At 46.9% G+C, this 16,680-nt stretch overlaps 1 protein-coding gene across 1 annotated transcript in view; it reads left to right on the top strand.

Annotated features, from left to right (window-relative positions):
• Positions 1–14,084, top strand: part of CACHD1 (cache domain containing 1) — a 66,897-nt gene extending 52,813 nt beyond the window's left edge. Inside the window, exons 12-25 of the mRNA XM_063939176.1 lie at positions 46–188; positions 1,393–1,574; positions 2,982–3,092; positions 4,675–4,797; positions 5,038–5,137; positions 5,227–5,343; positions 5,721–5,881; positions 6,197–6,283; positions 7,194–7,310; positions 9,049–9,200; positions 10,120–10,281; positions 10,579–10,656; positions 10,736–10,837; positions 11,321–14,084. Coding sequence (XP_063795246.1) covers positions 46–188; positions 1,393–1,574; positions 2,982–3,092; positions 4,675–4,797; positions 5,038–5,137; positions 5,227–5,343; positions 5,721–5,881; positions 6,197–6,283; positions 7,194–7,310; positions 9,049–9,200; positions 10,120–10,281; positions 10,579–10,656; positions 10,736–10,837; positions 11,321–11,562 — 1,877 coding nt within the window. The 3' untranslated portion in view covers positions 11,563–14,084. The remainder of the gene's footprint in view (positions 1–45; positions 189–1,392; positions 1,575–2,981; positions 3,093–4,674; positions 4,798–5,037; positions 5,138–5,226; positions 5,344–5,720; positions 5,882–6,196; positions 6,284–7,193; positions 7,311–9,048; positions 9,201–10,119; positions 10,282–10,578; positions 10,657–10,735; positions 10,838–11,320) is intronic.
• Positions 14,085–16,680: the final 2,596 nt, after the last annotated feature.

Here is a 16,680-nt window from a genome sequence, read left to right as displayed (position 1 = left end):
GGAGGTTTCCCATCCCAGAAATAACCGGTGTTTTTGGTTTTTCAGAAAGCCCAACGGTTATGCTGGCAGCCGGCAGCTTCTCTTCTCCATATGAGCATCTGAGTCAGCCGGAGACCAAGCGGATGGTGGAACACTACACGGCGTATCTGAGCGACAACACGCGTCTGATCGCAAACCCGGGCCTCAAGGTTGGTGGGAGACACGGCCCTGTTTTCTTAATTTTTTATTTTTTTTTAGAAGCCCCACAAATACTTTTTGGCTTCTAATTTGCATTAACTCATAATTTGGAGTAGGTTCATTTTTTTTATGTGCGGTTTACGTCATTGGGGAAGATGTACGGGCAGCACGGATGGTGTAATGGTTAGCATTACTGCCTCACAGGACTGAGGTCACGTGTTCAATTCCCACCACCGCCCTAAATGTGTGGAGTTTGGAGTTTGTATGTTCTCCACGTGCTTGCGTGGGTTTCCTCCTGGTACTCCGGTTTCCTCCCACAATCCAAAAATATACTAGTAGGTTAATTAGCTCCTGACCTAAATTAACCCTAGTGTGTAAGTGTGTACGTGTACATATGTTTAGGGCAGACTAAATGGGCCAAGTGCTTCTTATCTATCGCCAAATACTTTGTTTTTATGCATCAAGCCTTCTAGTGGACAAGTGAAGTAGCTCTCTGTCGAGGACAAGTAGGACTCATCCTCCCCAGTATTAAGTTACATGCTTAGGACGAGCACCACTTGTCACCTGCAGCAAATAGGCAAATTGCAAAATGCCCAAATGCAAGAAACACGTTGGGGTATTCTGCGTCTAATTTCTTGAGGCTTGTTCCTCCCACATGTTACGTGACGCATTGTGAAAGTGTTCTATAATGCATGACAGTCATTGATAGCGACATAAACCTCTCGGAATGGGCACACAGGCAACTTTTTACCCCTAGATTAGCAGTGCCTTCCCCCTCACTGTATCAAAGCGTTGTCTAATATTGCAGCATTGGGTAACTGTAATAGGTCGGTTCCCATTCAGAGTGGGCCCCTATAACACTGTGAGTGGTCCCAACCAGTTAAAACACTGCACAGGAAGGCAGTGAAAGTGCATCAGAGGGAGTACCGTCTGTCTGCCCTGTTTTTTCTTTAGTTTGAGGTCTGGAACGTAGTCTTTTAATGCCTGTGTTTTTTTTTCCATGTCCGTCTTTAATCTTTAATAGAGAATGAAAGCAGATTAAAGTGCATTTATAAAATCCTGTTTAATATGGCAGAAGAACTATGCGTGTCTTCTGCCGGTGATTTGTTACTGGCTGATGTCTGCGAGAACCAAACCCCCCCCCCCCCCAGCAGATTAATATCCTTTCATGCGAGTCTTAAAGGGCCCCCTGCCATGTCTGTCATTGTATTCCAGTTCTCAGTCAGGAATGAAGTCATGGCTACCAGTCACGTCACCGATGAATGGATGAGACAGATGGACATGAGCAGCCTAAACAGTTACATTGTCCGCCGTTACATAGCAACACCCAATGGGGTGCTGCGGATATACCCCGGGTCTCTCATGGATAAAGCATTTGATCCCACTAGGAGACCATGGTAAGTCCTGGCCCTCATTACATCTACTGTACATGTCACAGGACGCAGGGTTACTGTCTCTAGCCACTTATCTCCTGCCAGTGTCTCAGCGTACCAGAATAATCCAGATTGCTGCAATCACTATGAGGCGGAATCATGGTCTTCATGTTGGCAGTAAATTAGCAGCCTTATAGAGTAATTAACAAGTGCTATACTGGAACGTGTTCATATATGTAGATATGACGGTTACCTTCCAGAAGTATTTGCTCACCTTGCAGCTACAGTCCCGGTACCGGCTCACCTTGCAGCTACAGTCCCGGTACCGGCTCACCTTGCAGCTACAGCCCCGGTACCGGCTCACCTTGCAGCTACAGCCCCGGCTCACCTTGCAGCTACAGCCCCGGTACCGGCTCACCTTGCAGCTACAGCCCCGGCTCACCTTGCAGCTACAGCCCCGGTACGGGCTTGCCTTGCAGCTACAGCCCCGGTACCGGCTCGCCTTGCAGCTACAGCCCCGGTCCCGGCTCGCCTTGCAGCTACAGCCCCGGTCCCGGCTCGCCTTGCAGCTACAGCCCCGGCTCGCCTTGCAGCTACAGCCCCGGTACCGTCTCGCCTTGCAGCTACAGCCCCGGTACCGGCTCACCTTGCAGCTACAGCCCCGGTACCGGCTCACCTTGCAGCTACAGCCCCGGTACCGGCTCACCTTGCAGCTACAGCCCCGGTACCGGCTCACCTTGCAGCTTCAGCCCGATAGGTCTGCAAACTCTGTCCTCTTTACCCCACACAGTGCATGTTTTTCAGGTCTCCTCAGAGAATCACAAGTGACATAATTAACTCCACCTGTGGACCTTTTAAAATGTGTCTGTGAGTAATGAATACACCTGTGCACCAGCTGGATTACCTGCAAAACATGCACTGTGTGGGGTCCTGAGGACCGAGTTTGCAGACCTATGATATATGCGCGCACACACACCTATAAAACAGTTATGTGAAGCACATCCCTGAACAAATGTTACATATGCTGTGTATTGCAGCTTAGTGTTCTGCCCTCAGCGGCCTCAGGCATTTATGACACAGGTAGGGGACAGTGTACACCGGATTCTCCGCAGCCAGTGTGGATTATTAGCTGTATGCCGCCCTCCGGCTTATACTCTGCTGTACGAGGCTTTGCACACTGTGTGACAGAGAGTCATCTGTAGCCTATAGGAGGAAAGCAATGATACTGCTCTGGCATATACCAGAGAGAAAGCAGTGTACTGTCACATAATGACAAGCAGGGATATGTAAATGACATACTAATTTCTGGATACATTGTACACCAATAACGTCATACATACTGTCAGCGACTTACATGCTTTTTTCATTGCTTTTTTTTTGTTGTATAGATATTTTATTTAGTTACCACTTTATGAAATGTTTTTTTGTTAGGTATCTGCACGCGTTGGCCAATCCCGGCCTGATCACTTTCACCGGACCATACCTGGATGTGGGAGGAGCCGGCTACGTGGTCACCATAAGCCACACGGTCCAGTCTGCCAGGTGAGCTGACGCTAGTATGCTCTCAAACTCGCCATCGCCACCAAAGGACTTTATAACTTTCAGAACATAGGAACCTTTTTTTTATTTTTTCAAAAAACCCAACATTCTGGGTTGTGTTTTTTCCTGAACATTCATTAAAATTGGTTCCCAAAAATGTCAGAGCAAGGCGGCCGTGTGGGTCCTGTTATAGTATGGAAACTACATTGGGAAGAGCGGTTTGTTTTCCGCCTTAATAATAATAGACCAGTTAAACACTGGGGAGTTTGATGGGGAAATGAACTGGTTTTCCTATAAATGGCACTTTGGAGCATCGAGTCTGAATAGTGGCGTCTGTCTGCTTATTGGTTGCAGTGTATCCGCATACTGTTTCTCTATAAATCAGCGTTGCTGTAACACATTAAACTGTTTATTCTAACAGTAGATAAAACAAAAGAGAGTACATGTAGTATCAGCCATCTCATCAGCATTTTAAATCCCCATTGTTTTGCGACACGCATACATTTATATATTTTATGGTGATCCGTTTTTTTAAGGACGTGGGCACGCATTTCTGGGGGCCTGAGAAACGCGGCCTGATTCTGACTTAGGAGTAAATGCAAAATAGAGCCTGGGTAAAAGAATGGTACACTGCAGGGGGGACAGACGTAAGATGTGCAGTGAGCATTATATTTGGGTGTGATGTGTCAAAAATCAGATCTGTGTACAAATAAAGCTGCCCAGTATTAGTTGGCTACATGCAAAAGCAGCCAATATTTACCCTGCATGCAAAAAAAATGTATGTACTTGCATTGCAACACGGTTTGTCCAGGAGCAAGTTACTTGCTTTTGTTTTTGCTCTACTCGACTATAGAGAAATGTAGTCCAAAATTGTATTGCATGAAATATTAAGCCAAACATGCCCAAAGGTACATTTGCGGAGATCGGATTTATGTCCCTATGGGACACAGCTAAATCTTCTGGAAGTATCTTAGCAGACTGTTAATAGAAAAAATTACATTGGCGCAGCGACCCAAAGTTTCCAGACTTTATAGCCAATGCCCTCTGTGTTTCTCGTTCTGTAATCCGTGTGTTGCTTGTTACGTGTGCACGCTATCGGTGGCCTGTCTTGCAGGTTCCTTACTGCACTGTATAGCATTTGGGTGTTAGCGCAGTAAACCAAGGTGGAGGTAGTTTACCGATCTGGCTATCAAGTGGATTATTGTGGCCAGCTATAGAAATCTCCCCTTCAAAAACATATGGCTGATCTTTACAGCTGCCCCAAAGTAGAAATCTTGGCTAGAAAATGTCATTTAGAGGTGTCGAGATTGAAATATTAGATATGTCCCAATGTTTAACAATGGGGTATTTCTACAACATAGAAGACCCCCTTACAGCTATGGGGTATTATTAGAATAGAATTACTCGCTGAAAGATTAGTAATCGCCTGAAACGTACATCGTGCATTTGTTGGAGGTGGAAATGGTTCCACGTACGGGCCACCACTAGTTACATGTTAGATGTTACTAGTTAGCAGCACATGGAACAGATATTCCGGACTGTTATATGAATCTTTCGATCTCTTTCTCTCCCTGTGTGCCGCTAGTCCCCAGATCTCCTCCGGATACACCATGGCTGTGATGGGAATTGACTTCACTTTGCGCTACTTCTACAAAGTGCTGATGGAGCTTCTTCCAGTCTGCAATCAGGATGGGGGAAACAAATTAAGGTATGACCAATAGAGTACATGGGTCTCTCCTTCCTTTCCTCTGATATTTTGACACGTGAGCAGCTTTAACTTCAGCAGCAGAAGTTTCAAGATGAAAAACTCCTTCATTCTCTAGGGGACACTGGAGTATATATGTTGGGGTATAGACGGTGATGAGTGGAGCCTGGCACTTTAAATTTCTTTAGAATGTAGCAGTGTATCTGATGTGTTCAATCGGTGTGTTCCTCCTCTTTCCCGTAGGTGCTTCATCATGGAAGACAGGGGCTACCTTGTGGCACATCCTACGCTCATCGATCCGAAGGGCCACGCTCCGGTGGAACAGCAGCACATTACGCACAAGGTAGCTCCCATTAGGCGCTCCATGAAGGAGCCTACAGTAAGACAAATAGCTGCCGGATACCGACTTCTCACCCTCTTTTGTTCTCCCAGGAACCTCTGGTGGCAAACGACATTCTGAACCACCCCAATTTTGTTAAGAAGAATCTGTGCAACAGTTTCAGCGACAGAACGGTCCAGAGATTTTACAAGTTCAATACGAGTCTTGTGGTAAGTCTTCCTTGATTGTGAATGTACTTTGCTATCTAATGAGGATCTTCTGCTCGTTACCGAGACGTTGGCAACACAGGCTTAATACGGCCTAATAATGTGCGGAGAGTTCCGTCAGTCTCTGCACCTCTCATGTCCTATTTCACTCCAAAATAAAACTCTTCTAGAAACTGTCATTTGAGCTAGAGAAGCTGAGTGATACATTTTTAAATGTCTTTAAAAAATAAATGGCTACAGTGCCACTATGTCCCAAACTCCTCCCAAAAATGCAGTTTGCTATGTCAGTAATACTTAGATGACCCTGGGAAAGAAATATGGGTGTTCCGTTTTGTGGTTCGTGCTATAGTAACGCAATGGTTTCATATTCTTTTCATTAGGGGGATCTGACCAACCTGGTTCATGGCAGCCACTGTTCCAAATACCGTCTGACGAGGATCCCCGGGACGAACGCTTTTGTTGGAATTGTGAACGAGACCTGCGATTCGCTGGCTTTTTGCGCTTGCAGTATGGTGGACCGGCTGTGCTTGAATTGTCACAGGTATATCGCAGCAACACCGTATTAAATTGACTTTTGAATAAAAACAAGTATTTCTGATATTTAAATATCTGGTGCAACGTTTTGGTTTTTCTTTAAGTAGTTTTGCTCCCAGTAGTGCTGTGTATATGTTGTTTGTAAAGAGCATTAAATGAAAAGAAGAAACATTTATTCAAAACTGGCTCGGAGACTTGATCTGGGTTCGGGTTGTCCAATGTTATGGATCTGTGGCCTATTGATGGTCTATAGATAAATATCGCTCAGCAGGGTCTGGGCTGGCGCATGATACTGATTAGATATCCCTTGTCTTGTTGCCAGGATGGAGCAGAATGAGTGTGAGTGTCCCTGTGAGTGCCCCCTGGAGGTGAACGAGTGCACTGGAAATCTGACGAATGCTGAAAGCAGGTAAGTGGGCACTGGATCTCGTCGTTCTCCCCTTTTGTATTAATGTAGGGTGAGAGTGTTGTAATTACCTATATAACTTGTTTCTGTGTTGTCTTCCATTTGTACTTTTTATTGATCTGCTTTTCATTGAAAGGGTCCAAATAAACCTCTGCAAAAGACAAGGGGTTGCTATAAAATGTAATTTACATGGCAGCTCTGTGACTCCCCCTAGTGGTATTTTAGAGCATGACATCTAGGCTTCATCCCAAGCTACTTGCTTTAGTAGCATTTATCAAAATAACAATAAAGGGATGATTTGCTGTCAGCAGCGGATAACTGGTCTCGCGGAGACGCCAGTAACACAACTTTGTCCACTTAAATTATTTTGCAAAGTTACCATAATCTTAGCTTCTTTGCCACCGCTCCCATCCAACAGGGGCCCTTACATTATACAAAAGTCCTATACTCTGCGAAATCTATCCTCTAGATGCACGCCAGTGTTTTATTCAGCCAACAGCGCAGACCCTCTTGTACGTGTTAGTTCTGCGATAGAATAAAGCTGTTCTTTAGTAGCATTATTTATTATCAGTTATTTATATAGCGCACACATATTCCGCAGCGCTGTACAGAGAATATTTTGACCATTCACATCAGTCCCTGCCCCAGTGGAGCTTACAATCTATATTCCCTATCACATGTACACAATCATACTAGGGTTAATTTTGTTAGGAGCCAATTAACCTATCAGTATATTTTTGGAATGTGGGAGGAGACCGGAGTACCCGGAGGAAACCCACGCGGGCCATGGTGGGAATCAAACCCATGACCTCAGTGCTGTGAGGCAGTAATGCTAACCATTACACCATCCGTGCTGCATTGCTATGAGTATTCCAGAGATATTCAGTGGACCATATATCTCCATTCATTCCAGGAACCCGAGCTGTGAGGTCCACCAGGAGCCCATGACGTTCACCGTACTCGATCCAAACCTTCAAGACTCCCTCGCTCAATGTGTCAACACGGGCTGTACCCAGAGGATGGAGAGCAGGTAGGATTATCCGCCGTTTATTTACATTATTGCACAATGCCCACGGGTTCACTAGAGCCACCTCTACTCCCACTTATGCTGCTCACGCCCTCACCGTGGTGGTCTTCAGTATGACGGCGGCCGGTTTACCGGCGACCAGCATATCGGCGCAGGCATGCCGACAACTATTCTCCCTCTTGGGGGTCCATGACCCTCCTGGTGGGAGAATAAATAGCGTAGCGTGCCACCGCACGGGGGTCATTTGCGCTCGCCCAGCTGTCTGATCCCGGCGTCGGTATGCCATACTACACCCCCTCACCGATGCCCCAATCTCCATTGAGTCACACTCACTCCCTCAGTTGTGTTCCCAATAGATTCGAGGCTCTCCCACAAGCGAGTAGCTCCCTTGGGGCTCCCCTCCCCCCCCACAAGTGGGTAACTCCCTACGGGCGCTCTTCCACATGCCGGGGCTCCCTACGGGTGCTCTTCCACATGCCGGGGCTCCCTACGGGCGCTCTCCACATGCCGGGGCTCCCTACGGGCGCTCTTCCACATCCCTACGGGCGCTCTTCCACATGCCGGGGCTCCCTACGGGCGCTCTTCCACATCCCTACGGGCGCTCTTCCACATGCCGGGGCTCCCTACGGGCGCTCTTCCACATGCAGGGGGCTCCCTACGGGCGCTTTTCCACATGCAGGGGGCTCCCTACCGGCGCTCTTCCACATGCCGGGGCTCCCTACGGGCGCTCTTCCACATGCAGGGGGCTCCCTACGGGCGCTCTTCCACATGCAGGGGGCTCCCTACGGGCGCTTTTCCACATGCAGGGGGCTCCCTACCGGCGCTCTTCCACATGCCGGGGCTCCCTACGGGCGCTCTTCCACATGCCGGGGCTCCCTACGGGCGCTCTTCCACATGCCGGGGCTCCCTACGGGCGCTCTTCCACATGCAGGGGGCTCCCTACGGGCGCTTTTCCACATGCAGGGGGCTCCCTACGGGCGCTCTTCCACATGCCGGGGCTCCCTACGGGCGCTCTTCCACATGCCGGGGCTCCCTACGGGCGCTCTTCCACATGCCGGGGCTCCCTACGGGCGCTCTTCCACATGCCGGGGCTCCCTACGGGCGCTCTTCCACATGCAGGGGGCTCCCTACGGGCGCTCTTCCACATCCCTACGGGCGCTCTTCCACATGCAGGGGGCTACCTACGGGCACTTTTCCACATGCAGGGGGCTCCCTACGGGCACTTTTCCACATGCAGGGGGCTCCCTACGGGCGCTTTTCCACATGCAGGGGGCTCCCTACGGGCGCTCTTCCACATGCAGGGGGCTCCCTACGGGCGCTCTCCTATGATTAAACAATAATAAGCACTTGTAGCTTATCATCAATGTTCGTTTTATGTAAAGACCTCTAGACTTAAAATTGATCCAATGTAATAACCTCTTATAAACGCGAGTGACATTACAGTAGAAGTTCCTATAACCTGGCGGATAACCAATAAGAATGATGTGATCTGCAGGGGTCATGAGACCACGCCTCTTACGGGTCCTGTAGTTGCGCACTAGGAGCAGGTTCCCACACTGCAGCACTAGCTGATTACATCTCCGCTGCCCTCCGGCCTTATATATTTCTACCACTGCTCTGACAGCGCCCTATGTAGAGACATGAGCCACGGGCCGCAGGATAATTGCCGGTCGGCTGAATGTGGCCCCTGCGACGCCAGTTGTGGACATTCATAACTAACCTGATCCTCTCTTCTCTGCAGCTACTGCTTTGGCGTTCTAGATTGCGAGTGGTGTATGGTGGACAGTGATGGGAAAACCCACCTAGACCGGCCGTACTGCGCTCTCCAGAAAGAATGTTTTGGCGGCATTGTTGGAGCTAGAAGCCCATACGCTGATGATATGGGTTCCATAGGTAACGTAGAGATCTGCCGTACGTGTAAGAGACCTGTGACCTCACTTAGCTGCGACGCAGATATCTCTCCTCACACTCTGTTACTCCTTTATCCTATTTGTAGCGTCCCACCGCTATAATCACCACATTTAGGGGGATATCCAATTAGCCCCGATAATTTACCGGTGCTAATTGTCCCGCCGGGGGCTATCCTATAAGCCCCGATAAGCCGGCATGAGCGGCGGCTTATCGGGGGTTACTTGTTGCTGCACCGGGTTCCGGCTCCTGACAGCTCCCGGTGCACCGCTGCACGTCCGGCTCCCCCCGGTCACATGGCCGATCCCCCGTCATGTGACCGGGGAAGATGGGGGATACGGATCACATCGCCGAGTGCCAGCTCTCCGGGTCGCGGCGCCGCAGTTATGTATTATTTTTTTTACAGACGATCTAATAGGATAGCCTGTAAAAAAAAAAATATCGGTGAAACATCGGAGAAACGGACGTTTTTCGCACCCGATGTTTCACCTCTAATTGGACACCCCTCTTAAATGTAAAAAAAATAAAAAATACAAACATTTATTTATTTTTAGGTGGATCCAGGGTTGTTAATTCTGTGCTACTGTCCTACAGCCGTTTGGGCAGATGTATCAAGCCTTGGAGAGTGATAAAGTGGAAAGAGATAAAGTATCAGCCAATCAGCTCCTGTCATTTTTTCAAACACAGCCTATAACATGGCAGTTAGGAGCTGATTGGCTGCTACTTTATCTCTCTCCAAGGCTTGGTACATCTCCTCCATCGCAATGTCATATTAATGAGATTTTTTGTATTTTAATCTGAATTGTTATGAATGTAAGTTATGTCAGCAGTTCCTACACATTTCTCACCGTTGAAAACGGAATAAAATAAAAACGAATTTTTAATGTGTTCCTTCCCCCAACAGGAGACGAAGTGATCACGCTGAACATGATAAAGAGTGCCCCAGTCGGACCGGTTGCTGGAGGTATAATGGGCTGTATTATGGTTCTCGTGCTAGCGGTCTATGCTTACCGTCACCAGATCCATCGTAGGAGCCACCAGCACATGTCACCATTGGCGGCACAAGGCAAGTTTTAGACCTTTATTAAACTACTAAGCGTCTCAATCTATAGATTTTTTTTTTATTAATACAACTCATCTAAAATCTGTTCTACTGTAGATAAATAACATTATCAATTGATAACAAACAGTGCCACCTAGTGGACTCTTAGGGAAATTACAACTGTTCTTATTAAACATGGTATTAATCTTGATTGTTTTTTTCTTTCTGGTCAGGAAAAGTCAGACAAAGCATATATTGCTCCGAGAGATCTAATTACGCCCTGTAATACCCTCCCTTAACTCCCCTCTGCTTTCTCCACAGAAATGTCCGTGCGCATGTCAAACCTAGAAAATGACCGCGATGAGCGAGACGACGACAGCCACGAGGATCGCGGAATCAGTGAGTATAATGCAGCTTTGTTATGTTATAGCGAGGGCAGAGCCGCTCCCGGTGACCTAATATGCTGTCTTTCCTGCAGTCAGTAACACGAGGTTTATAGCGGCGGTGATTGAGCGGCACGCGCACAGTCCGGAACGCCGGCGGCGTTACTGGGGTAGATCGGGGACGGAGAGTGATCACGGTAAGGCCGACTTTAGTACTTTTTTTATTTTTATTTTACTTTCATTTCAGAGTTTACAGCACAGGAGCTCCAGTGACAGAGACGAGGCTGTGGAGATCACTCCTGCTTGATTTGCATATGCAAATTAGGATCCATTTGGTGGAATCTTTTTGTAAAAAGATCTTGTACTGGCTGATACCTAAATGATCACTTTAAATAACTTTGTTTTCTTTTACCTTATCTCTAGAGCACAGGTTCTCAAACTCGGTCCTCAGGACCCCACATGGTTCATGTTTTGTAGGTCACCTGTAGATTTTTCAAATGTGACAGTTGGTCATACACAGTGCAGCTGCTGGGTGACATGGAAAACGTGAACCGTGTGGGGTCTTGAGGACTTAGTTTGAGAACCACTGCTCTAGAGAGGTTCCTAATAAATATGCAAATTTGTATTACTCTTAATTATTTTATTATATTAATCTGTTTTTATATTATCAAATGAAACAGGCTACAGCACGATGAGTCCTCAGGAAGACAGCGAGAACCCTCCGTGCAATAACGACCCCCTGTCGGCCGGGGTGGACGTTGGGAACCACGACGAGGATCTAGAGCCGGACACCCCCCCTCAGACTGCCGCTCTATTGAGCCATAAATTCCACCACCACTACAGACTGCACCACCCAGCTCTGCATCACAGCCACCACCTGCAGGCGGCGGTCACCGTACATTCTGTGGACGCAGAGTGCTGACGAACTCTTAAGGGAACTTGCTAGACAATGACAGTGACCCCAAGTGCCGGTACCGTCGTCTTTTCCAGCCAGTCTCCTGCACAGGATTGCAAGTGGCTACGGGACTGCGCGACGGGCTGTACTGTACTGCCGACTGGCCGAAGGCCGTCTCTACTAATTTACTAGGAGGCTGCCAACGTGCTGCGGAAAAATGGGACGATGGTCTTAACACGAGACGGATCTACGCAGTTTTTGTTTTTGTTTTTTTTTACGAATTGAGCTGGATAAATATGTAAAACAGATGAAGATATTTCTTTAAAAAAAAGAAAAAGAAAAAAGTATTTAAAGAAAAAAACGGACTGTACTCGCGATGAGTAGAATTGTTAATAGTTTCTTGAAAATGCATCTCACTTTTTAATGAAAGGATTATTTTTCTACTATTTATTGAATTTTTTCGAAGACTTATAGACAATGGAATCCTACCCAACCCGATGATTTCTACAGCACCACTCACTCCATTATGCAGCGAGGGATTCTGTATCCTGCGTACACCAAACATTACACCCGCAGGAGGCGGCTCCCCAGGGATTCTTACAAACCAGAAATGCGTTGCTGAACAATCTTGGAATTTGTTTCTCCTCCGAAAAGGGAGGGCGACTTGTGTTATCGCGTATTAGCCTTTATCCAGATGTCTTTATGTATAAGCGAGGACGAAGAGAGTCACTCTGGAACTTGTAGTACCAGTAAGACGAAGATATCATTTGTAATATTTGGTGTTCACCGGTACCTTCTTGCTGTATTTATAACCCAATTTTTTATTGTTATATTTTTAAATAGATTTTAACCACTTTTTTTTTTTTAACAAGACTGGTTTTCCCTCACAACCACTACGTTTAAACGATTTACCCTCAGGGAGGTTAGCGCTGGTTTGCTGGTTAATGTGCCGCCGACATCCCGCAGATTTAAGGTGCCCTGGAGAACGAACAGATTCTTCCTTCTGTTCCACTGCAGTTGAGCAAATAAAGAAACGCGTTTTATAGGTTCCAGCAACTTTTTTTTGTGTGTGTGCTCGTTTCCAATGGCTTGCAGACAGTGTTGAAATGCCCATACACAAAATTGCGCTGAGGTGATAATGAGTAGCAATGCCCTGCATTGGTTCCAGGGCCTCCTCCAGGTTTTGACGGCCTCACGGGTGGCCCTTGTTCCTTTCAACTATACTACATGTGCCTCCCTGTCAGCCGTGTCCGCTGCCTTACTGCAATGTCTACGCTCCTGGAACCACAGGACCAAGCAGGGATCACCTTAGGCTTCTGTCTGATGGAGTCTACTGGGAGCTCCAGAACATTTAATTCTTGTGTCTAATCATTGGCTGACACCAGGCCGGCATCAAAGTGTTTCTGAATAGTGAATGGCAGTATTGGAACCAGAGGCCAAGGGGTAAGTTTACTAAAGCCTCTAAAACAGAGAATTTGTGATGTTGCCCATAGCAACCAATCAGACGCTGTCTATCATTTCTCTATCATTTGATTGGTTGCCAGGGGCAACTTCACCAATTCTGTTTTAGAAGCTTTAGTAAATGTACCCCTTAGAATAGGCTGGCGGTGTTCAGCGCTGTTACCGAACACACCCAGTAATTCAGCGTCTATGTTATAGTTTTAGTAAAAACAAGCAAATAAAAAAAGGTTGAAGACGAAAGGTTTTCTCAGCAAGCTCCAACTCCCGGTAACAGATTGCAATAAATTATCCAAAATGCAATTTATCACAATTGCAACAAATACAGTGTTGCGATTATAAATTTATTAGGATGTTATTTCCAGTTTTTGGAAATCTATAATTAATTTTGAAGGCAGTTTATAGTCATTTTGTTCTGTGTAGCGAGAGCTTTACCTGTTGGGTTTACTCCTCTCTGGCCCAGATTTATCAAGCCTTGGAGAGTGATAACTTGCATGGTGATAAAGAACCAATCGGCTCCTGTCATTTTTCAAACACAGCCTGTAACATGGCAGTTAGAAGCTGATTGGCTGATACTTTATCACTCTCCAAGGCTTGATCAATCTGAGCCTATATATGGTTTGCTGACAATTTGATAGTCCTTTAATATAAGATCATATTTGGGCGACCGCTGTATTCTCCCGTGTAATGTATTCATGGGACTAGCGACGGCGGGTTTTTTTATACACTCCTTATGGCGAATTATTTTACTAAGCGGAGTTGAATCGCTTGTGAGACTTTCCTGTCAGAGTCCAGTGCAGATCTGCATCTTATTTTTTTTTTAAAGGGTACCCGTTAACTTTAGTGGGCGAATGGGTAAGTAGATGGCTGGGAGAGACCGTACAGCGCTGAGGTTGTGATATGGCAGCAATCTTTATACTGTGTATAAAACTGCAAGCAAATGATACATGTCTGTATATAAGAATGGTTTTGTTGTGAATAATTTGGGGGTTATTATAATTACTTTCATGTTTCTGCAAAATTATTTCTATGTAAGGATCCATAACGTTTCTACAGCCTAAACTTAAATAAAAAAAAGTTATTTGTCAAAATATTGATTGAAACCTGGTCTCCGCCTAAACTGCGTTACACCCCATTGTTTTCCTGTATTTTTATTTATTTATTTTCCTAACAATTGTTATACTGGAAAATACAACCGTTATGCTTTTGTCTAGGGCACAGTTTCCCATACGCGGTCCTCAAGGCACCCCAATGGTCCAGGTTTTAAGTATATCGAGGCTTGGCCACAGGTGACTTTAATTAGTACCTCCAGCCAATTTGATTTAGCCATGCAGATCTTTAAAACCTGGACCATTGTGGAGTCTTGAGGACCGCGTTTCGCAACATCTGGTCTAGAGAGCGCAGTTTGCTTTCCCCACTTGCCGTGTCTCAGTGATTACAGTATTCCTTTTCCTCCCTGGAGTATCTCCGTCGCTGGCTGTAACAGATTCATTTGGAGGTCGGAAACTGAAGAAGTAATTTATCTTGTAGTAGAATTTGATAGCAGAAGGAGCCGAGTCCCCCAACGCACAGAGTAGAAGTGTTACCACGTGGCTGTTTTAAAAATAAGATTTCTCTATCGTCCTAGTGGATGCTGGGGTTCCTGAAAGGACCAAGGGGAATAGCGGCTCCGCAGGAGACAGGGCACAAAAAGTAAAGCTTTAGGATCAGGTGGTGTGCACTGGCTCCTCCCCCTATGACCCTCCTCCAAGCCTCAGTTAGATTTTTGTGCCCGGCCGAGAAGGGTGCAATCTAGGTGGCTCTCCTAAAGAGCTGCTTAGAGAAGTTTAGCTTAGGTTTTTTATTTTACAGTGAGTCCTGCTGGCAACAGGATCACTGCAACGAGGGACTTAGGGGAGAAGAAGTGAACTCACCTGCGTGCAGGATGGATTGGCTTCTTGGCTACTGGACATTAGCTCCAGAGGGACGATCACAGGTACAGCCTGGATGGTCACCGGAGCCTCGCCGCCGGCCCCCTTGCAGATGCTGAAACGAGAAGAGGTCCAGAATCGGCGGCAGAAGACTCCTCAGTCTTCTTAAGGTAGCGCACAGCACTGCAGCTGTGCGCCATTTTCCTCTCAGCACACTTCACACGGCAGTCACTGAGGGTGCAGGGCGCTGGGAGGGGGGCGCCCTGGGAGGCAAATGAAAACCTTTTTTGGCTAAAAATACCTCACATATAGCCTCCGGGGGCTATATGGAGATATTTAACCCCTGCCAGAATCCGTTAAGAGCGGGAGACGAGGCCGCCGAAAAAGGGGCGGGGCCTATCTCCTCAGCACACAGCGCCATTTTCCCTCACAGAAAGGCTGGAGGGAAGGCTCCCAGGCTCTCCCCTGCACTGCACTACAGAAACAGGGTTAAAACAGAGAGGGGGGGCACTAATTTGGCGTTAGAAATATATAAAAAAGATGCTATAAGGGAAAACACTTATATAAGGTTGTCCCTATATAATTATAGCGTTTTTGGTGTGTGCTGGCAAACTCTCCCTCTGTCTCTCCAAAGGGCTAGTGGGTCCTGTCCTCTATCAGAGCATTCCCTGTGTGTGTGTTGTGTGTCGGTACGTGTGTGTCGACATGTATGAGGACGATGTTGGTGAGGAGGCGGAGCAATTGCCTGTAATGGTGATGTCACTCTCTAGGGAGTCGACACCGGAATGGATGGCTTATTTAGGGAATTACGTGATAATGTCAACACGCGCCAAGGTCGGTTGACGACATGAGACGGCCGACAAACAATTAGTACCGGTCCAGACGTCTCAAAAACACCGTCAGGGGTTTTAAAACGCCCGTTTACTTTAGTCGGTCGACACAGACAGGGACACTGAATCCAGTGTCGACGGTGAATAAACAAACGTATTCCTTATTAGGGCCACACGTTAAGGGCAATGAAGGAGGTGTTACATATTTCTGATACTACAAGTACCACAAAAGAGGGTATTATGTGGGATGTGAAAAAACTACCGTAGTTTTTCCTGAATCAGATAAATTAAATGAAGTGTGTGATGATGCGTGGGTTCCCCCCGATAGAAAATATGGGCGGTATACCCTTTCCCGCCAGAAGTTAGGGCGCGTTGGGAAACACCCCTTAGGGTGGATAAGGCGCTCACACGCTTATCAGAACAAGTGGCGGTACCGTCTATAGATAGGGCCGTCCTCAAGGAGCCAGCTGACAGGAGGCTGGAAAAATATCATAAAAAGTATATACACACATACTGGTGTTATACTGCGACCAGCGATCGCCTCAGCCTGGATGTGCAGAGCTGGGGTGGCTTGGTCGGATTCCCTGACTAAAAATATTGATACCCTTGACAGGGACAGTATTTTATTGACTATAGAGCATTTAAAGGATGTATTTCTATATATGCGAGATGCACAGAGGGATATTTGCACTCTGGCATCAAGAGTAAGTGCGATGTCCATATCTGCCAGAAGATGTTTATGGACACGACAGTGGTCAGGTGATGCAGATTCCAAACGGCACAAAGGTGTATTGCCGTATAAAGGAAGAGGAGTTATTTGGGGTCGGTCCATCGGACCTGGTGGCCACGGCAACTGCTGGAAAATCCACCGTTTTTACCCTAAGTCACATCTCTGCAGAAAAAGACACCGTCTTTTCAGCTTCAGTCCTTTCGTCCCTATAAGAGTC

The sequence above is a fragment of the Pseudophryne corroboree genome, chromosome 9 (genome assembly GCF_028390025.1).
Source record: "Pseudophryne corroboree isolate aPseCor3 chromosome 9, aPseCor3.hap2, whole genome shotgun sequence".
NCBI lineage: Eukaryota > Metazoa > Chordata > Amphibia > Anura > Myobatrachidae > Pseudophryne > Pseudophryne corroboree.
This window is presented reverse-complemented; position numbering and strand designations above follow the sequence as displayed.